General features: G+C 43.2%; 1 protein-coding gene across 1 annotated transcript in view; it reads right to left on the bottom strand.

The window, feature by feature from the left end:
* The window catches only part of adgrv1 (adhesion G protein-coupled receptor V1), an 810,104-nt gene that overhangs the window by 691,748 nt on the left and 94,815 nt on the right, over nucleotides 1-23,541 (bottom strand). Inside the window, exons 12-17 of the mRNA XM_068029668.1 lie at nucleotides 22,941-23,126; nucleotides 21,314-21,494; nucleotides 10,894-11,057; nucleotides 6,009-6,132; nucleotides 1,708-1,974; nucleotides 693-819 (exon numbers count right to left, since the gene is read on the bottom strand). Of these exons, the coding sequence (XP_067885769.1) occupies nucleotides 693-819; nucleotides 1,708-1,974; nucleotides 6,009-6,132; nucleotides 10,894-11,057; nucleotides 21,314-21,494; nucleotides 22,941-23,126 (1,049 nt within the window). The remainder of the gene's footprint in view (nucleotides 1-692; nucleotides 820-1,707; nucleotides 1,975-6,008; nucleotides 6,133-10,893; nucleotides 11,058-21,313; nucleotides 21,495-22,940; nucleotides 23,127-23,541) is intronic.

Here is a 23,541-nt window from a genome sequence, read left to right as displayed (position 1 = left end):
AAGGACTGCCGCATATATAAAGACACTACAAGGAAAGATCAGCAGAAGTAGATAGCTTATCTTGGTTGCTGTAGTGAGGCTGTCAAACCTTCTCCTGCACTGCAAAGGAATCCTGATGTTCAAGGACGTGGCATTCACTGCTACAAACCTCATGCCACAAATAAAACACACTCGTGGAGGGTCGCCAACTCACCCAAATCCTGCCCTCCCACACCTCTGACCTCACTGTTCCCTCCCCACTGTTCTGATCCCCTCACTCAGCACCACTACAACCACCACATGGGTGCCCCCCCTCACTGATCCTCACTTCCCCTCCATTCCCACCAGGTATTTTACAGGGCCATGGTCTTGGATCAATTCAAGGTCTATTTGGGGCCCAAGTCTCATCCCTGTACAGCCCCCTCCCCAGCAAGTGAAATATTGCAATGGTGCAGCTTGAATTTCAGCCCAGAACCTATGTTGTGCCAAGCCATAATGAAAAGATGCAGTTCAAGATATTTAACTATCATGTTATTTTTCTAATATAAGAGATGGCAAACATTTATTCAGAAGTAAGTTCTTTTTACAATTGCTGGGACAGTGCACATGTAAGCTAATATAAGTCTCTTCAGGTTGGAATATGATTTGGCTTTCATTCTACTTTCAAATTTGATATTGATACTATTTTTAAATAATCAACTTTTATTACTTACATAAAATTGTTGGTCAATCCTTCAAATACGATCTTTTCAAAAGTTTCCAGTGAAAAGATTCCATTAGGATCATCATTTGCTTCAATAATAACTGTAGCCCTTGAGGCCCCATAAACAACTGTATCCCCTATGACAGTAAGTGAAATTCAGTACTTGATATGCTTTTAGAATAAGAGAATAGATCAGCTGATAAGATTACCATTCTTCACAAATGAATCTTGGGTTTTGGTTAACCACATAAATAATGCCATGGGGATATAAAACAGAAATAAGTACATCACGAGGGGACGATTACCCTGTTCAGTAAATGCAGTGAAATTATGAAAATGTTCTTGAAAAATGCCTTTATGATTTCACTATATATTAAACTAAACATTATACATGCATTTATAAAGAATACATTTACAATTCCACTATCAGTAGTAAACAGCAGAAATCTTCCCTTGGTTCATATGACAAGGATCCTTCAGATTTAATCTTTCCACAAAAACCATATCCCCATTTTACTCTTACTGAAATGAGTCCAATGTCCAGGCCTCTGTTGCCAGTGCTCAGCCTAGTTATTACTACTTTATTAATTAGATCTACAAAGACACTAGAAAGTTCTATTTGCATGAAGCAATCATGAATGCCTAAAAATATATTCATTTAATAATGAATAGTTTATTCAAGATGTCTCAAGGTCTCAGATTTGTATTCTAAACCGGATTAATGATCTGCTTCCTTTTGCTAGAACAGTTAACCCATCAGGTATTATTTAAAAAACAAAATCTTTTTAAAACACTGCTCAATATGAGCCTACTTAATGTTTAGTCATTTTTTGCTACCAACAAAGACAAAATATGAGTCATAATTTAACCATATTAATCCTAAACTAGTTGAAGTAACTAAAACTCATTTGTATAGATTACAATCTTGCTCTTTTTTCATGTTTATAAAAAGGAAAACATGAGTCTTAAAGACAGTGCCGGCAATAATCAATTTCTGCTGTAGAAAAACAGGCAAATAAAGGTACCTGTAGAATGAAGCAACACAATGTAGAATGCTTCATCTGTTTCAGGAATGTCATCTTCATTAATAATAACAGAAATAGTCTTAGCCCTTTCTCCAACTTCAAATAGCAATGTATTGTTTCCAGTCAGAGGAAGAAAGTCTCCTTCACCGTTGGAGGCTCCTCCACTCTCAATATTGTAAACTACAGTAGCTACAAAGTCAGTAGATCCATTTCTAACAACTGTGAAATTGGCAACACTTCCTTCTTGGACTCTAAGGATAACTGGGTCTAAAATTAATCAAATCAGACAGGGTCAGTTTTACCAACACAAAATAAATGATAAAACATTAAACACATTTCAAATAGTCTATCTTAGAATTATACCTTTGTGAATCTTGTGCTTGTAAATGATTTCAAAGGATGCTTTTAAGTGTTGTATGGACGAAAAGCTGTGCTGTGGATACAGATAACTGCCTTGTATTATACCAGGTCACAGACCATGATTGCTGGAAGACTAAGTGCAATATTGGTTTTCGTTCATACTTGCCACAGGACAATATTCTTTAAAACTGCTTCGACTCAATTAACCTAGATCCCTACACAAAGGACACCTAAGATTTAAATTATAAGGAGAGATTATGCAAACTAGGATTGTATTCCATGGAATTTAGAAGCTTAAAGGGTAATTTGATCAAAGTTTTCAAGCTATTAAGGGGACCTGATAGAGTAGATAGAGAAAAACTATTTCCATTGTTTGGGGAGTCCAGAACTAGGGGACATAGCCTAAAAATTACAGCCAGATCTTTCAGGAGTGAAGTTAGGAAACAATTCAACACACAAAGAGTGGTAGAAGTTTGGACCTCTCCTGCAAACTGAGATTGATAGATTTTTTTGTTAACCAAAGGTATTAAGGGATATGGAGCAAAGGTGGGTATATGGAGCTAGGTAACAGATCAGTCATGAAGGCTTGAGGGGCTAAATAGCGTACTCTTGTTCCTATGTTCTCCTGCTTCATTGCAGGAAAATATTCCACATCCAATTGACAATTTTCCCAGTCCCCATGGCTAATATTAGTGATAATTTGCATGCAGTACAGGGGAGGAGCGGTAAGACCCAATATTACTGGCTGCTGGGTAATACAATCAAATTTCCCTCATCAGTGACATGCCCGAGATAACAAGTTAAGGTTGTTTCCCTCCCAATTATGGATTTAAAATATCCATTCTCCCCTTAATGGCTTTCTTATGGAGTTTTCCACAGTAAGGTCCAAATCCCACCCTTGCAACATGTAGTGATTAAATTTATTACCTCTTGTTTTGCTTCACATTATCATTTTATTGACATTAGGCTGAAAGAATTTCAATCACACTGTGCACTATGGTAAACCTGAAGATCACATACTGCATTAATTTAATGACGTTTGTGCATAGGAACCAGCTCAGCCCAATTTCTGACTCTTTGCTGCCTTCAAGACTTGTCAGCCTGTTTAGAACAGCACAGGCGTTTACAGATGCTATAAGCCCAGTCAATATCCCTTACAACACTACCTCTAAGCAAATTCACAAAGGAAAACAAAAAAAAATCCTCCTATTGAAATTCCACTTCGTGTATACTGCGGCACAGACTATGAATTCAAGTGCAAGAAGTATTCAATTGTCAGCAATAGCCCAATGTAATCTTCAGAGATGGGTCTGGAACTTGATGAAAGATTCAAATTAGGAATTCTTACTGATTAAAAAAAACTATTACTGAAAGCTTAAAAGTAAAATAATAAATATTATCCTTTCAACAACTCTTGGCACGGTTTTGTGGTTTGCAAGGTTCCCTGAGATTTACTATGTCACTGCAATACAGTACTCAGAGAATGTTGCAATTATGAGATGTACTGTTCTTCAGATAGAAATGAAGCTTGTTGCCAGATCTGGTGTTTCAGGTGGCCATTAAGTCTACTGGCTGAGATTCTGGAAAGACAGGTCCCCACATATTCCCAAGTAGATATTCCAGGACCAGCAACTATGACATCTTGGTGAATGCAGCTAATCAGCTCCACTGACTCTTGCTCATTCTGGCATGCATTTCTCAGGCAGAATCATGTGAAGTATGAAATGCTGCGACTGAGTGATTCTGAAAAACCTTTCAGCATAATGTTTCGTCAGGCATTCAGACTGCACAGTGATCCCACTGGAAGACAGCTGTTTCAGCTTCCTTTGGGAACAGGAGCCTCACCAGCACATGTACCAGAGTGAGGTAATTTGAAATCTTGCTACAGGTGCTGAAGGGAGGATGTGGAGCATTTCCCAGAACAGCTTGATCTGCCTAATATTTGTCTGCAGATCCTCCTTTTCTTTCAAACATGTCAGCTCAGAGGTCCCCATTAGCAACCATTATTTCTTATAAATGGAGCTAAGGCAAAAAAAATTAATGGCATTTCGCATAACGCCTCATAAAAGCCTAAATGTCAGCTGGAAAAAAATTACAAGGGTCTAGTAAAGGTCCTAAAATTAAATATCTTTAATAGCTATCTGCCATTTAAAGGCCCTCCTACCTAAAGATCCACACTGAGACCTCTTTTGCTGGGTGCGCTAGGAACAGCACCCTTCCCCATCCTCTTTTGAATATTGTAATGGAGCGCCTGCCTACTTTGAAAGGGAGCTTTCAACAGTCACCCCACAACCAACCAATAAACAAAGCAGAGCCAATATTATACAATAAGGCTGCAGAATTCCTTTTCAAATATGGGCTAAGGTAATTTGCCTAATTTCCTTTCCACCAGAGCATATGTAACATACATCTGATTTTTTCACTTGTGAAATAAAGGTTCAGCATCTTTGTTAAGATTGCTGTCTATGAACATTTATCTTTTTGGGGTCCTGCATTGTCATTGCATCCTCCACTATTCACTTGTGTATTTGGCATTTGTCGTAAAAGGGTAGCTACTCAGATTGGAGAAAGGTGGGAAGTGGTGTTCCAAAAAGATCAATCCTGGGACCACTGTTGTTCACAGCTTACATTAACGATTTGAACTCGGTAATTGGAAAATCAATTTCAAAACTTGCGGATGACACCAAATTGGGTAGTGTAGTTAATACTGAAAAAGACTGTGACAAAATTTAATAAGATATTAATAAACTTACAGAATGGGTGTGTAATTGGCAAATTGATTTCAATGTGGATAAGTGTGAGGTGTTATAGGTTGGTAGAAAGAATAAGGAGGCCATACACTCCTTGAAAAATTAAGCCATATACTCTTTGGAAAATTAAGCCATATACTCCTTGGAAAATTAACAGCCCAAGTGGAATAGAGGAGCAAAGGGATCTGGGGTGTACAAATCACTAAAGGTAGCAAAGCAGGTTAATAAGGTGATATTATAGAGGCACTGGAGAAGGTACAAAAAACATTTTCAAGCATGATACCAGAACTGAATGGTTATATCTATCAGGAAAGGCTAAACAGGCTGGGACTCTTATCTCTTGAAAAGAGAAAGCTGACCTGATAAGGTCTGTAAGATTGTGAAAGGATTTGATCGGGTAGACATAGAGAAGATGGTCTGGATTTTGTTCTCCTCCCGATGTCGGGCTCTGTGGCGGCGGGGGAGGGGGGGGCGTGCGGAAGTTCGGAGGGGCAGGGGCCCACCACGGAACCAGACGCCAGGATTGCCAGGCCCGATCTTCCCGGCGGTGGGGAAGCTCTGTGGTGGGCCCTGCACAGTCTGCGACGGGACCTGATTTTACATATTTAAATGACCTGTTTGCATTAATTAAAATCTAACCCGCAGCGATCTTACCTGCAGTTCCAGATCTGCATTACAATGGGCGGCACTCATACACCAGCACTTTCCCGTCTAGGGGAAGCTGGCGCCACCAAGGTGAGGAAGGGGGGAGCTCTGCAGTTGTAGTAAGAATGTGGAACTTGCTACCACATGAGTAGTTGAGGTGAATAGCAAAGCTGCATTGAAGGGGAAGCTAGATAAGCATATGAGAGTGAAAGGAATAGAAGGATATGCTGTTGAGTTAGATGAAGTGGGGTGGAAGGAGACACATGTGGAGTATAAATGCCAGCATAGGCATGCTGGATCGAATGGCCAACATTTTATCTAATTCCATGTAAGTCCACAAACACCCATTTGCAAAGGAAGCTTGTGCCTCACCAGCCAGCTTGGATTCAAAACTTGAGACCAAAGGCGAAAGGACAGTAACATATTCCACAGAACTACCCAATCCTCTATTAATTCATTTTCATCTGGAATTAATAGATTTGTATTAAAAATTGAAGAAATTTATCAAAATGCATGTAGAAAAACTTTCTAAGAAGTGAACCAAACCTTCAAAATAAATGGGATCATCATTTTTATTAATACGAAGAGTTGTGTTAAGTACACTTCCAAGCCTGGCACCTCCAGTGGTATTCCAAAGGAGGACTGTGAAGGTTTCTATTTCCTCAGGAATCTAGGTATAGATTACAAAGATAATAAAGTAAATTAATGTGGAATTTCATAGCTTATTTAAAGTTTTTTTTAATATAATGAGTAAAGTACAGGTTGGTTTCCGTTTCAATAGGATTTTCCAAAGAATTCAACCAAACACTCCAGGGACTATTTTAATATTGGACTATCATTGCATTACATTTCCTGCAGACATACAAGCCTTAATTATCCTGGTCACTATTATGCTTGTAATTGAATACATTGTTCCAGTGTTTCCATAACTATTGATAATGTTCACAATCAGCCAGGCACTCCATGTAAATGATGGCATCTGTCACACAGCAAAGCACATATCACAGACTACTTTTTAACAATTTTGGATATTCAAGATTTCAACAAATTGAAATTTAAAGCCTCCATTACAGAAAAACACATTTCAAATGCAATCATTAATATCTCATGGACTTTAACCCTGTTATGATTTGGTATTCCATGATATTCATAAGATAGGAAAGATTGAACCTCAGAAATTCAAAATATACTTATATTTTAATTGTTTAAAACATGTATGAAAGCTGCTCTGGAAAATTAAAGATAAGACAGATTATTGTACTAATATGAACATGGAGACTTGCTGAATATTGAAAAGTTATTCTGCTCGACTCAATCATGATTTATAATACCTTTAGCAATTTATTTACCTCCATGTCTAAAATGTAATACCTTGACCACCTTCAGGCCCATCTCAAACTCTAAATCCTTGCCACCAATTACTACCCCACTCTGGCAACTCTCTCTGGTTCATCCAGATCAATTCCTATTTGATCCAGAGCATAATATTTAATTCCATATCCTCTCCATTACTAAAACCACCTACTTCCACCTCTGTAACATCACCCGTCTCCACCCCTGCCTCAGCTTATCTGCTCATTCATGCCTTTTCACCTTCACACTCAACTATTCAAATGCTCCCCTGGTTGGTTCATCCAAAACTCTGCTTTTTTTTAACCCTTTCATGGGATATGAGCATCACTAGCAAGGCCAGCATTTGTTGCCCATCCCTACTTGCCCTTGAGAAGGTGGTGGTGATCTGCATTCTTGAACTGCTGCAGTCCATCTGGTATAGGTACACCCACAGTGCTGTTAGGAAGGGAGTTCCAGGTTTTTGACCCAACGACAGTGAAGGAATGGCAATATATTCCAAGTCAGGATGGTGTGCGGCTTGGAGGGGAACTTACAGGTGGTGGTGTGTTCCCAAGCATCTGCTGCCCTTCACCTTCTAGGTAGTAGAGGTCTCAGGTATGGAAGGTGCTATTGAAGGAGGCTTGGCGAGTTGCTGCAGTGCATCTTGTTTATGGTACAAACTGCTGCCACTGTGTGACCGTGATGGAAGGAGTGAATGTTTAAGGTGGTGGATGGAGTGCCGATCAAGCAAGAATTTTTTTTTATTATTCGCTCTTGGGATGTGAGCATCACTGGCAAGGCCAGCATTTATTGCCCATCCTTTGTCTTGGATGGTTTTGAGCTTCTTGAGTGTTGTTGGAGCTACACTCATCCAGGCAAGTGCAGAGTATTCCATCACACTTCTGACTTGTGCCTTGTAGATGGTGAACAGGATTTGGGGAGTCAGAAAGTGAGTTACTCGCCACAGAATTCTCAGCCTCTAATCTGCTCTTGTAGCCATAGTATTTCTATGACTGGTCCAGTTAAGTTTCTGGTCAATGGTAACCCCCTGCCCCCCGACCCCACGATGTTGATGGTGGGGGATTCAGCGATGGTATTGCCATTAAATGCTAAGGGGAGGTGGTTAAATTCTCTCTTGTTGGAGATGGTCATTGCCTGGCACTTGTGTGGCACACATGATACTTGCCACTTATCAGCCCAAGCCTGAATGTTGTCCAGGTCTTGCTGCATGTGAACATGGACTGCTTCAGTATTTGAGGAGTCGAGAATGGTGACGAACATTGTGCAATCATCAGTGAACATTCCCACTTCTGACCTTATGATGGAGGGAAGGTCATTGATGATGCAGCTGGAGATGGTTTCTGCTGCCTGTATCCTATCATGTACCAGCTTCTGCCCACCCATCATCCCTGAGCTCGCCGGCCAACATTGGTTCAAGTCCCCCAATGCTAGAAATTTTGAATTCTCCTTCTCATGTTTAAATCTGTTCATTGTCTTGTGCCTTCCCATCTCTGTAACCTCCTTCAGCTCTACAATCCTACGAAACTCTGTTTTTCTATGTCAATGGCCCTCTGTTCATCCCCTCGACCTTTGTCCCACCACTGACAATTGTGCCTTCAGTAGTCAAGCCCTATGTTCTGGAATTTCCACTCCCTAATCCACCAGACCTCTCTCTCCTCCTTTCAGAGCCTCCTTAAAACTTAATTCTTTGAGCAAGCTTTTAGTCATCCCTCCTAATAATTCCTTTTTTGGCTCTGCTTGCATTTTTGTCTGAGACGAGAACAAGGGGACACAGTTTAAGAATAACAGGAATCCCTTTTAAGAAGGAGATGAGGAGAATTTTATTTCTCAGATGGTCGTTACTCTGTGGAATTCTCTTCCCCAGAAAGTAGTGAAGGCTGGGTCACTGAATTTATTCAAGGCTGAGTTAGGTAGATTTTTGATAGTCAAATGTTATGGGGGGCAGACAAGAAAGTGGAGTTGAGACCACAACCAGATCAGCCACGATCTTATCGAATGGCGGAGTAGGCTCGAAGGACCGAATGGCCCTACTCCTGCTCCTAAGTCCTATGTTCCTATGTTTATGCTTTTATGCAACTTGCATTAAAGGTGTTATATAAATGCAAACTGTTGTTATAATTCCTACTGTATACTGAAGTACATTAAGAAAACCCTGACGCTGGCTCCATTGGCACATGTGCAGCCAAGTGCACACTGTTGACCTCATCTCCTGACCCCACTGGAGTAACCAGAGTCAGTGTGATAGAGGTCAAATGTTTAAACAGTTGTTGAACAGGCACCCGCTCTGCTATAGAAGCAGGAACAGTACTGGATGACTGCGTTGGTTGCGACAAGCAATACCTGGATTACACATTGGGAGGAGTTTATCTAAGTTACATTGCATTCCAACAATGCAATTTTTCTTACCAGGGCATTCATTCATCTCGTATTAATTTTCTCTACAGGCTATACTAAAGTTTGAGTAAACACCAGGGAAATACTTTGTTGCAACACTTTTTTTTGTAATATCACATTTCCACAATGCGATGAAGTCTCATAACTCTGATAAGGTATTTAGTTCAGTCATTTGGATGAACAGATTACCTTTTGCAAAAGTAACAACTGGGATCATTAATCTATTGCTTGGCATATATTATAAATATATCAAAACTAGACAAATTAAATCAACCTTACCAGAGAAATATTCTACAGAAATGAACAAGGAAACAGGTTTTATTTCCAAATAATATACAATTAAATACACAAACCTTGTGTAACAGATCAAGTTCCCATCCCAAACTATTTGTCCAATTGCAAGAAAATCACCCACCCAAACAGGTGGCAGATTTCAGGCAAGCCCTGAAAGAAGGCAGCTGAGCCCCATAAAGGGCAGAAGACTAAAACTGCAAAAAGTAGCTTCAATCCCTGCTGGGAATATCTGGGTGACAGGCTTAAGGTAACTGATCCTTTGACTCCTTTAATGCTGGGGCCTTCAGGAAGCCCAAAACAGAACTTAAGCTTGCTCACAGCAACTGGATTTAAGATGAGCAAACTGGAGTATTTTTGAGCTCGCCCAGGTATGCCCTCGATAAAGTTACTGCAGCCAGTAAATGAACTGGGCTTAAGCAGCCCCACTCCATACCTCCCACCCTCCCCGCAGGAAGTGCGCAATTTCCTGTGCAAGTTAAATGGGTGGAAACCAACAGATCTGGATTCAACCCCAAAATGTCCCCCACATGCCAGGTTTGCATCATATTTTCACCCTCTCTAACATCCAAAATTTCAGGCCCTGTACATCTGGTGCCAATAAAACACTTTAAGATCTGTAGTAAAAGTAAAGTGCAAATTCTGTACATAACATATTTTACTGATCTTAAGCTGGAAATCGCACAAAGTGCAAGATTTTAACTTACTCAAAACCCATTCACTTACAGTCTCCAGAGGGAACAGAGTTCAACAGGGCAGGACTTCCATCAGCTGCTTTGGCCTAGCCATGACCCCCCACACAAAAATAGGAGACGGGGGTCATTAGAATATTTCAGAAGGATGAATGGTGCATGCAAAGGTGCAACAGAAGCTCCCGCTGAGTTGTATCACCAGAATCTTGAAGTATTACCCAGCCCTTCTGAGAGGGGAAGCTCTAGGCCGTTATTGGGCTGAAAAATTCATTCTCTAGAGGGAACATTTAACCAGTAATGAGGTTTCCATCTTAGAGATGTATCTTCTGTCCAGTAGATTTCAACCTCTGGACAAAAGAGGGGCACAACAATAAGAATTTGTGGGGATCTGGGAATGTCCACAAACATGTCCTCAAACTGCTGCTGGGACACATAGGTGGGGCAGGCAGAAGATGTGCCCATCTCCAAAACCAATCAAAATTTCAAAGTTAAGTTAGATGGGGGAAGAGATCCATAGGCCAGGTTCATCCCAAACTCCAAATCTCTGTGCAAATCCACCCCCCAAATTTTAAACCATCTGACTGCATCACAGACTGACAGTAATTTCTACAAAATCCTTATACCATTTGAACATGAGCCTTAGTTATTTTAAACCTGCCATTAATATCAGAATGCACTGAACTAGAAAAACCACAACTCACTGAATCAGGAAGAGACTGAAGTGTGATGTTCTTTGAAGATTCGGCACTGTTAAAGTTGATCACGCCTTGCACTGGGTAAACATCATTAGTGAAAGCAGGTTCCACAATCCAGTACACACTAACATTGCCAAACGTCCCTCGGTCACGGATTACAGGAAAGTTAGCTGATAAGTTAAGGGAAATACTTCATTAGGTGTAGTTCTGTGGGCACAAACTGGTAAAATAGCTTGCAACATGAAGAACAAAGTTGGTGGGCAAACCTAAACCAGAGTTTAGACCCTCAGTCTTCAGAGCTAACCTGCAGATCAACCAATTCCCTCCTCTGTTCTACAGGTTCACAAAATGCTCTTACACTGCTTAGACAAGTGGATATTTCGTTTGTCTTGTCCCTGATGTGACCACAGCCCATTTTCTGGGTCAGAGTTTCCAGGGCAGGCTCCTGGCAATATGTCTGCCATACAGAGGGAGCCCACAATGCCAGGAAAGCACAGTGGTACTGCAGCAGGACACCTTCTGCAGTACCAGAAGGAAGAGAAGTTCGAATTATAAAGGGGGCAAAAGCACCTCGAAGAATCAGTATAGATTTTTTCCAAAGTGAACTGCCATCTTCTTCTGAGACATCGGGGGAGATTTAGCCATGCCGGCAGGGCTCCCGGCACTAGGCCAAAAATGCGAGGGGGACCCTGCCTCGGTCTTTTGGAACCACGCCACCCCTCACCACCACCCCAGCGCGATTCAATGGTGCTCGGCACTTAAGTGCCCAGTTTCAGGGTCCCTGTCTCTTTAGGGACCAGGATCCTGCCTTCAAAAGCTGCCGGCCAATAAGAGGGCTGGCAGCTCAGTAGTGTCAGCAGTACTGACCCTGCTGGTACTACAGGAGGCCTGGGAGCAGGCTCAGTGCTGGAGACCCAGAGAAAAGGTAAGTGAGGCTGGGTTGGTGGGGCCAGACAGGCCGGACGATGGTGGGGAGAGGAGTGGCCATGAGGGCAGAGGTGAGGTGTTACCGGAGGTGTGCTCTTTTCCACCGGGGGCCCTCTGTGGTCCACAGATTGCCCATGGAGGAGGCCCCCCCTCAAGCCCGCGGGGAGGCCACCTCACTTTACTGGGTGACCTCCCCATGTAGTGGAGGCCCTGGACTTAATCTCAGAGTGATGGGTCCTCCATTCCACCCCCACCCCCCAGCTCCCCTCACAATTCTATGGGCCCCCCTGCCTTCTGGCCCATCTCTGGGGCGCTGATTATATTCCACCCATCATGGGAACAGAAAGAGAAATCAGATCCTCTTCTTCAACAGGCCTTTTGACAGCTACCACAATAAGTACTGCCACTCCTGTCCTCCCGCCAACCTGGGTTAATCAGTACTCTGATGAGGACGCAAGCAAATTGGCCTGCCTCCCGAGTCCCATCTCCCATCATTTAAACACAGGCCCACACAAAGGTAGGAAGGTAAACCTGAAGAAAATCTAACAAAAAATAGCAGCATGTACTTACTCCATTACACCATAAACAGAAATACAGCGCCTATCCAATTACCCAGTCCTTCAGTAATTATGAAGTAAGCTTTGTTCATAAATGGAAATGTGCACTAATAAAACACAATGTTTTTATATCACAAACTTTTATACAATAAGAATGACCTCTAAATGGCTGAGCTATTTGTTCCCTTTCAACTTCATTCATGGTTATTTTACCAATTGCTCAAGATAAAATAATCATTTAAATAAATGGGACAAAGAGGCCTGATGCCAGATCAACAAAGTAAGTTTTGTCTTCAGCTTCTTCCGTCCTTGCCTTTCAAATTTAATCACATTTGCCTAAATGACCTTTGTGTATTTGCCACGTACCAATGTTAACAACCTCTTCCATTCTCTTAGGAACATAGCAATAGGAGTAGGCCATTTAGCCCCTTGAGCCTGTAACGCCATTCAAGGAGATCATGGCTGATCTGTGACCTAATTCCATATAGCTGCCTTTGCCCTATATCCTTTAATACCTTTGGTTAACAAAAATCTATCAATCTCAGATCTGAAATTAACAAATGACCTAGTATCAACTGCGACTTGCAAAAGAGAGTTCTAAACTTCTAACACACTGGGCTGGATTTTACTAAGCCATTAGCATCATGAGCTGTATGGGCGTGTCTGAAGACGGGTCCAGATTGGGTCACCACAGACCTCAATACCGGGAGGGCCTGGCCTGATCCTCCCGGCGGCGGTGAGGCTCTGTGATGGCCCTGCTGCTGGGTGGCGGGACCACAATTGAAATATGAAATGAATGAATTTACATACACTGACCTCCAATCTTGAGGGCACGGTGCCGGCACTCCCGTACTTTCAGATCCCCGTCTGGGGAAGCACGGTGCCACACTGATGGGGAGGGGGGAGGAGGTAAGTTTGTCAGTGCAAGAGGTGGGGGTGGGGGGGAAACGGGGTCAAATAAACGTAATGAGTGTAGGGAATGGTGGGAAGGGGTGAACCTTAAACTCTGTGTAGTTTGGGTGGGAAGGTCAGATGTTAAAGGTAAGTGTTTGGGGGGGAAAGGCAAATAGTTATTGTAATTGTTATTGGGGTGGTGGGAAAGGAACATTAAAAATTTATTTATTTAATTTTGGGGGTTAGGACTTTAAAAAGTTAAATTGGGCAGCAGAAATTGCTGCGTTTTAAAAATGGCACCAGCGCCTGCGCACAGGAAGCTGACGCCATTGTCGGGGATGGACAGCCCGCCCCCTCCATGTGATTGGGGGGATGGGCTGCCCTGGCTATTTGAGATTGGGGCGGCTCTTTGACTCGCATCGAGATCGGTAGCGGGCTTTTAAAATCCAGCACTCTTTGTGTGTCGAAGTGTTTCCTAATTTCACTCCTGAGAAACCCGACTCTAATGTTTACATGATGTCCTCTAGTCCTAGACTCCCGACCATCAGAAACAGTTTCTAACTAGCCCATTGGTTCTCCTTAATAGCTTGAAAACTTGGATCAAATCACTCCTTAAATCTTCTGAATTCCAGGAAATACTACCCTAGTTTGTGTAATCTCTCTGTGTAATTTAAACCTTGGAGTCCTTTATGTAGGGATTTCCCATGTTGATGCAGCTGGCGCCTCACATCAGCACCTATCAAGCAATCCAGAGCTCACAAGTATCAGCATAGAAATACCCACCTGACAGTGAGGAGGGATCACCTGGTCACACACAAATGAGGAGGAGCTCATGGAGAGACAACAGAAGAGATGAAAAGAAGAAATAAGAGCAGGGTCAGTCAGCCAGCTGCCACAGGGCACACAGGGCAGCCTAGTGAATCGAGCTCATTAATGACTAGAAATTCTTTGTGAAGTCCTTTGAGAATTTTCAAAGGCCCCTACATGGAGAAGCAAAGAATAGGCAGAAATGCTGCTTCAACATCTGTCTAGACATAAGTTTGTGAATTGCAGAGTCCAAGCACTGAGATCCCAAAGTCAGGTTCACTTTCCCTGGCCAACAACGTGTCTGATGATATTGAGACCTTGGCTTTTAATGAACACAAAGTTCTTGTTCTGGCCTCGAGAGGCCAAACGATCAGCTTGAGAAGACTTTGGTGGCTGGCTTGTGATCGGATGCCGGGGGACTGTCCCTACAAAGAACCCAGGTGATCCACAGGAGGAACACAGCAGCTGGGGCCGGCAGACGGAGAGATGGATAAGACATGTGTTTCAGGATGGTGGCCCATCCAACCAATCCAGCATGCCCTCTCAGTGGACAGTAGAATAAATTCATAGGGGTCAGGACCAATCAGAAATCCAGAGTTGGGGGGGGCAGGGTGCAAATTAATACAAGCGACTGCACAGTCAAATCATGACAAGGACAAAAAGTGTACTTGCTACATATGAATCCCAAAGCCCTCACAGAGGAATAGCAGTATGTTACCAGACGTGTAACACCCACAGAGGCATCACTGAGGAAGAGTACAAGAAAATGAACTGGGCAATACACAGGGAGGAAAACAGTAAAACACAGAGACAGAATTTGTTCAAAATAATAATGTATTGTGTACTTTTATTGTCAGAAGATGTAATTCTTAATGGCAGGGAATGCTCCGGCTTCCTCCCACAGCCAAAGACTTGCAGGTTGCTAGGTAAATTGGCCATTTCTAAATTGCCCCTAGTGTAGATAGGTGGTAGGAGAATTGAGGGAAGGTGGGGATGTGGTAGGGAATATGGGGTTAATGTAGGATTAGTATAAATGGGTGGTTGTTGGTTGGCACAGACTCGGTGGGCCGAAGGGCCTGTTTCAGTGCTGTATCTGTCTATGACTCTAATGGAAAGGTAGAAATGCCCCAGGATACTGAGGGGTTGCATGGTTCATAGGAATAAAGGACCATAGGGGCAGGAATAAACCATTTCAGCCCCTCGAGCCTGGTCTATAAATCACTTAGATTATGGCTGACCTGTATGTTAACTTCATTCACCTGCCTTGGTTCTATAATGCTTAATACCCTGGCCCAACAAAAATCGATCAAACTCAGTTTTAAAATTTTCAGTTGACATAGTCTCAACAGCTTCTTTTTAGAGGGAGAGAGTTCCAGATATCTTCCAACTGTATGTAAAGTGCTTCTTGACATCGCCCCTGAATTGCCTAGCTCTAATTTTCAAGCTATATCCTTTGTTCTGGACTACCTCACCAAAGGAAATAGTGACTGGAGACAGGCTGGGAGATAGGAGGGCTGGTGAAATGGTGGTGGAAGGCATCAGGAGGGGAGCCCAATGCGTTCCCGGAGCGACAGGATATTATCAAAGGCAGCAACGGCAGCAGCTCGGCCGTCCGCCAACTACAGGCGGGCAACCAATTAAGGTAATTAACTGGCCTAATGACAGCCATTTTACCACGCCGGCTCTGTGGGGAGACCACCAGGTACATCGAGGCAGCCTCCCAGCTGCTTCCAGCTGGTCGGAGGTGAGGGGGTGGGCCTTCTTTCCCGGAAACTCCATGCCCCACGGTGGGGCCCCCTGATGGCTCCAACCTCCAACACTGCTGCTGGAGGGTTCACTCCTCCGGTCACCAGGGCCTGCCTGGCCCCGGCACATAAAAAACATTTCTTACCAGCTCTTTGAGGGCGCTCCAACATGGAGGAGCCCTCCCCTTCTCCCTGCAGCCTCAGCAGTGGTCACCTCCATCGGTGGAACTGCTAAGCCTACAGAACTGCTGGCCCTCTGATTGTGCTGGCGGTTCGGAGAGGCCGTCCTTAATTGGACCCATCATGCTGTTTGTCCGTTCGGGCTCAGGACCCACGGCGTGCCGGTAAAATTCCGGCCACTACCACCCTATCAAATCCTTTAGTCATTTTATTAACCTCAATTAAATCACCCCTTAATCTTCCATACTGAAGGGAATACAACCATGTCTAAGCAACCTGTCATACTTTAATTCCTTCAGTCCTGGTATCATTCTGCTGTATCTGCATTGCACCCCCTCCAAGGCCAATATATCCCTCCCTGAAGTGTGGTGCACAGAAATGAATGCAGTACTCCATATGGGGTAAAACCAGAGCTTTATACAACTGCAACATAACTTTCTACCCTTTCGTATTTCAGCCCCTCCTCACGATCCTGTAGACCAAGTAATTACTGCAGGGCCACAAGGGAGGCATTCATATGTTTGGTCCAACAGCCTTTCCCATTTCCTCATCTTATTCCAGTTCCACTGAGACATCAGGTCTATGTTCCTGGTTCCATTCTTTGGATGGCAAAATTATGCAAGATCCATCAGACACAAATTATTCTGCTCTTCCCCTCTCTGACACCGAGCGATCAATCCTCAGCTCAGGGCTCAGCTTCATCCGCTTACTTCCCCACCTCAATGAATTTCAAGCCCAGCATAACGTTGAGTTCTTCTTCCATTGTCTTGGCCTCTGCACCCACTTCTTTGGCCAGGAGTCCTCCCCCACTACTGCAAAGCAGACTCTTTCTCCCAAGTACAGGATTCTCGTTCCACATGCAGCCGTCTATGTGGCCTCTTGCCCGGTCTAGATTTTTTCATTGGGAATTGCGGGCGTGGCATCCATCATCTCAATTTCTCTTCTCCCTCACTCACTCTAACCTACCTACCTCTTAACTTGCAGCATTGTGTTCTCTTGGGTCGAAATCTAATATTATTAAACCAGCTGACAAGAGTGGCATTGTTTGAACCGACTTCGACCTAGTGAAGGCAGAATGTCAACTCTCTGACACCTCCTCCTACCTCCCCTGGACTACAACCCCATCACTGAACATCAAGCCATTGTTTCAAGTCTGTCACTGGCCTCATCTCCTTTGAAGATCTTTCCTCCACGGGCCTCCAACCTCATAGACCTCCAACCCGGCACAACCCACTTTTACCTGCTTCCCAAGATCCACAAACAGGACTGCCCCATCATTTCAGCTTGTTCTTGGCCCACAGAACTGATTTCATTCTAACTCAGCTCTATTTTTCACTCATACAAAAGAAAAATACTATGGATGCTGGAATTCTGAAACAAAAACAAACTGTGACACAAATCTGTAATGATAACTCTGCTTTTCTCTCCACAGATGCTGCCTGACCTGCTGAGTATTTCCAGCATCTTCTGTTTTTGTTTCTATTTTTCTCTCTTTGTCCTCTCTCTTCCCACCTTTTACTTTTCTGATGCCCTCTGCCATTTCAACAGTTTCCAAGCCCTAACTGTCTCCTTTTCATCATGGACATGCAATCTCTCTATGCCTCCAAGGAAGAAGCGGAGAGACCTCAGACCATCCTGATGGGGGAATGAACAGGGGGCCAACCAGTCCCCATCCACCAACACCCTCCTCCACCTGGCTGAACTTGTTCTCAGATAGAACAACTTCTTCTTTGACTCCACTCACTTCCCTGAAATAAAAGATGTTGCAACGGGAACCCATATGGATACTAGCTCTGCCTGACTTTTCATGGGACATGTGGAACATTCTTTATTTTATTTATTTATTTAAAGATACAGCACTGAAACAGGCCCTTCGGCCCACTGAGTCTGTGCCGACCAACAACCACCCATTTATACTAATCCTACATTAACCCCATATTCCCTACCACATCCCCACCATTCTCCTACCGCCTACCTACACTAGGGGCAATTTACAATGGCCAATTTACCTATCAACATGCAAGTCTTTGGCTGTGGGAGAAAACCGGAGCACCCAGTGGAAACCCACGCGGTCACAGGAAGAACCTGCAAACTCCACACAGGCATTACCCAGAACTGAACCTGGGTCGCTGGAGCTGTGAGGCTGCGGTGCTAACCACTGCCACCCAGGTCCCCTCCCTCACCTCTTTTTCTGGAACACTGATGAGTGTATCGGTATTAGATTAGAGATACAGCACTGAAACAGGCCCTTCGGCCCACCGAGTCTCTGCCGAACATCAACCACCCATTTATACTAATCCTACACTAATCCCATATTCCTACCAAACATCCCCACCTGTCCCTATATTTCCCTACCACCTACCTATACTAGTGACAATTTATAATGGCCAATTTACCTATCAACCTGCAAGTCTTTTGGCTTGTGGGAGGAAACCGGAGCACCCGGAGAAAACCCACGCAGACACAGGGAGAACTTGCAAACTCCACACAGGCAGTACCCGGAATCGAACCCGGGTCCCTGGAGCTGTGAGGCTGCGGTGCTAACCACTGCGCCACTGTGCTGTATTGTTTTTGGCTCTTGACCTGAGCTGGAAAATTTCATCAGCTTTACTTCCAAATTCCACCCTTCCCTTGCTTTCACATGCCTCTTCCCTTCCCTTCCTCAACTTCTCTGTATCCATTTCTGGATTTAGCCTATCAACCAATATTAACTATAAGCCCATTGTTTCCCACAGCTACCTTGACTACACACACCCTCTCTGCTTCCTGTAAGGTCTCTATTTCATTCTCCCAGTTTCTCCAGGTTGCATCTGTTCTGATGATGCCCCCTTCCATGCCAGGACTTCCGATATGCCTTCCTTTTTCCTTCAGCTCGGATTCCCCTCAACTGGGCCTCAACCATGGCCGTTCCATTTCCTGCACTTCTGCTCTCAACCCTTCCCTTCCCCCCAGAACCACGATAGGGTTCCCCTTGCCCTCACCCTCCATCCCACCAGCCTCCGTATTCCATGGATCATCCAATGCCATTTCCAACACCCCCATTGTGCTGCCACCACAAATCACATTTTCCCTTCCCCTGCAAGAATTCCGAAGGGACCATTCCCTCTGTGACACCCTGGTCCATTCTTCAATCATACCCAATGCCCCTTCCCCTTCCCAAAGTACATTCACATGCCAGCATGGGAGATGCAACACCTGCTCTTACACCTCCTCCATTCCCACAATCCAGGGCCCAAACACTCCCTTCCAGGTGAAACAGTGATTTATTTGTAATTCTTTCAATTTTGTATATTGAATTCATTGCTCATGATGCAGTCTCCTCTACATTTGGGAGACCAAATGCAGATTAGGTGACCAGTTTGTGGAACACCTCTGTTCAGCTTTCACCTCAACCAGTGGGACTGCCTTCTGCACTGTTCCAATGAAGCTTAATGTAAGGCAGGCACTTTACAGCTTTCCAGACATGATGTTGAATTCAACAATTGCAGATCATAGCCTCTGCCTCCATTTTTTCAGACAACAGCTGTAAGTAACAACTCTGCTATCCCACCTCTACCTCCTCTGGAACCATCTTTTGTTTCTTTACTTACCCCATTACCATCTCCTTTTGCCTTGCACCATCATCCTTTCCGACATTTAATCTCTCCTGCCTTCTAGCCTATCACAGACATTCCCTTCTGTTCATTCCCTCCACCATTTAGAAATGTACTTGCTTAAAACCTGTTACATCTCTAACATTTTCTAGTTCTGACAAAAGGACATCGACCTGAAACAATATTTGTTTTTCTCTCTCCACAGATGCTTCCTAAACTGCTGAGTATTTCCAGCATTTTCTGTTCTTATTACAAATTGTTTTGGATGCTTTCTCAGGGCTGTACAATAAGACATATACAATAAGACATTGGACCATACATTGAAACAAACTGCTTCCTCAGAATGCCAATGAGCCTCATTGTTTTTTTAGAATTAGAACATTACAGCGCAGTACAGGCCCTTCGGCCCTTGATGTTGCGCCGACCTGTGAAACCATCTGACCTACACTATTCCATTTTCATCCATATGTCTATCCAATTTCCACTTAAATGCCCTTAAAGTTGGCGAATCTACTACTGCTGCAGGCAGGGCATTCCACGCCCTTACTACTCTCTGAGTAAAGAAACTACCTCTGACATCTGTCCTATATCTATCACCCCTCAACTTGAAGCTATGTCCCCTCGTGTTTGCCATCACCATCCGAGGAAAAAGACGCTCACTATCCACCCTATCTAACCCTCTGATTATCTTATATGCCTCTATTAAGTCACCTCTCCTCCTCCTTCTCTCCAACGAAAACAACCTCAAGTCCCTCAGCCTTTCCTCATAAGACCTTTCCCTCAACCTCTGTTGAAGATTTCTAACAATGTTAGCACCCACAATGCTTGGTTCTGACAAAAGGTTATCAACCTGAATTGTTAGGCGGGATTTTCAGTCGGACGTGGGGTTGGGATTGGAGGCAGCTGCACCCGCAATCTCGTGCTGCCAGCCACTGTACCACCCTGGCAACATAATCCCAATTCCCAGCCGTTTTTAATAAGCAGCGGGTAGCCAATTGATGGGCCTATTAAGGCCCCTTTCCCATGCAGACTGGGATTTCCAGTCGCCACGTGAGCTTTGCACATCGGGCCAAAATACAGCCAGTGCATCAAGGCGGCCTCACAGCAGGATTGGAGGGGCTTGTGATTAATCCCACGAGGGATTTCCCCCTCCCCCAACCGCACATGTAACAGTCGCCAGGCCACTGCTGCAGCTGCTGCACGATCACAGCCAGACAGCTGTGGCCATTTTAAATCTGACCTTTTCTTAGGTGTATGCCTCCATATTGAGGCACCCTCTCTCTCTCTCCATCACCAGTCGGCAGCTTTCACCTCAGCCATTTGGACTGCTGATGTGTCAGTGCTGAAGGGCCTCCCATTGGCCCTCCAGCTTCGGGAGCGCGCCCGCTATCCTTAATTGGATAACAAACCTGCTTCCTGACCATTAATTAGCTGACACTTTAAAAATTGAGGTAGGTGCTTTTAGAGGCCTTAATTGCTACATGTGTGCAAATGATGAGACCTTACATTTTTTAAAGCTTAACCATTTTCATCTAAACAATTTTTTAATGCATATTGTCTGTAGATACATTAATTTTCCCAGTAGTGCTAAATTTATGAGTACAGAAAATGACTACTATTCTGTTAGTTATATTATTTCATTTCAAAGGGCAAGTATATGAACTTTTATAACTACAACCACTGGAAAATCATATCAGTCATTAATTAGTAAAGTTGTTTTTACCTGTGTACAAAGTATCTCCCTTGCTTTCATTTATAGTTTTAGTAAATTCTTGAGTGATGAATTCTATCACACCATGAGGATCATCATTCTTCAAAACTGTGATATTGATTTGTGTAGCAGTTCCTAATTTGCTTGGTGGTAAACTATGGCTGCTGAGTATTGCAGAGTAGTGTTCATCCAGCTAAGAACAAGTCAATGAATTACATAAACACAAACAGCAGACAATCAACTGTTTTTAATAAGTTTAATATGTTCTAATGAAAGGTAAAATAAACAACAACTTGTATTTATATAGAACCTTTAACATAGTAAAAAGTCCCATGGCACTTCACAGGAGTGCTATCAAGCAGAATGACAACAAGCTACATAAGGAACTATTAGGACCGACCTTGGTCAAAGAGGTAGATTTTAAGGAGCAACTTTAAAGAGGGAAGAGACGAAGAGAGGCAGAAAGGTTGATGGAGGAAATTCCAGAGCTTAAGAACTTGGCAGCTGATGGCACAGCTACCAATTAAGTGATTAAAATCGGCAATGGTCAAAAAGCCAGAACTGGAGGAGTGCAGATACCTTCGAGGGTCGTAGGACTAGAGGAGATTACAGAAATAGGGAGGTGCAAGGACCTGGAGGGATGTGAAAACCAGGATGAGAATTTTAAAAGCGGGGCATTGTCAATGTGAGTCAGCGAGTACAAGGGTGATGGGCGAATGGGACATATTGAGAGTTAAGACATTGACAGGAGAGATTTGGATGAGCTCAAGTTTACGGAGGGTAGAACATGGAAGGCCAGTCAAATATTACAAAAGGAGAGGTACAAAATTAAGAAGCCTCAAGCAAAAGAAAGAAACATTTTCGCCCTCAGAATTAAAGATAGTAAATAAAACATGCAGTTACAAGTCAATACTGTGTCAACCAACACCCTGAAAAAGTGGAGGGATATCTGATTACAAAGAGCATTGAGCATTGTAAGTATAAACAAAGAGTGAATGCCTTACAAAAATAAGGTTCCCGAACTGCTGGGACTTTGGGAATTCCATGCCCAGCCAGTTGTTGCTGATTAAGTAACATAGGTTATAGGTTTGTATCGGTGCTCTGGAGTATTTTTAGATTTGCTAATAAGGGGATGGTGATACTTGGGAACCTTGGGAAATGAGATAGGCTGGGTTAAATAGCCAGTTGCAACAAAATTAACTGATTGTAACAGAAACCATCAGATAAAATGGTTTTTCTGCTCGCAGAAATGCCTTACCATTAAAGTGTACAGAATAATTGTAGGCATTGCACCAAACTTAGTCACCCCGTCTCTTAGCATTTTTTTAAATGGTAGAGAGGCCTGCTGCTGCTTTTTCAAGCATTGAATTAACAAGGTTGCCCAGAAGGTTTCATTACAATGACAATTATACTTCTTCTTAATCATTCTCTAACAGCTCTACCAACCTGCAGCACATGATCCTTGTATATTAAAACTCTTCAATGCTGAATGCAGTTAAAAAATACTTGATTTCAAGGAATCTGTTCACATGAACAGCACAATATCCAATATCAATGTTTACTTCTGAATGATTAACCATTATCAAATAGACACTCCAAAGTTTTTTTTTGCACTCTGCAAAGTAACCCAAAGCCTTACCTCTGGTACGTCATCTTGCCTTGCTAACAATGTTATTACGATCTCTCTTTCACCAGGATCAAATTCCAAAACTCCTGTACTCCCATAAAACTCAAAAGATTTTTTTGGTTCCACAACATAGCGCAAGAATTGCTTCAGTAGTGCCCCACGGTATCGGACAATCTTAAGTTCAAAGGCAACACCTTCCTAAGAAAGAAAATATTTTTGGTCCATTAAAATCAAGGAGCAGAAATGAGCAAATCACATAGAAATTATAGTGTGGAGTGTCACTGAATTATGCACATCATAAATCTGCCTCAGTACACAATTGACCATATTGGTGAACAGCCCCCCTCCCCATCCTCCCCAAAAATCCCAGGCAAAGGTCAGCCTGACCAGAAAAAACAGATTACATTTATATTCTACTTTGTCCCACTGCAGCAGTTCATGTTTTTTATCCTTTCTATTCTAACAATCATTGACTTCCAAATGTCAGACTATTTTAACAGATGAGTTACACGTCCCTATGCCTTTGAGAGTGTCTTCACTTGCTTTGACATCTGACAAAATTATGTAGTGTGCCCATGGTAACACATAAAGTACCCTTTCAAGATTGCTTTAG

Source organism: Heterodontus francisci, chromosome 4 (assembly GCF_036365525.1).
Source record: "Heterodontus francisci isolate sHetFra1 chromosome 4, sHetFra1.hap1, whole genome shotgun sequence".
Taxonomy (NCBI): domain Eukaryota; kingdom Metazoa; phylum Chordata; class Chondrichthyes; order Heterodontiformes; family Heterodontidae; genus Heterodontus; species Heterodontus francisci.
This window is presented reverse-complemented; position numbering and strand designations above follow the sequence as displayed.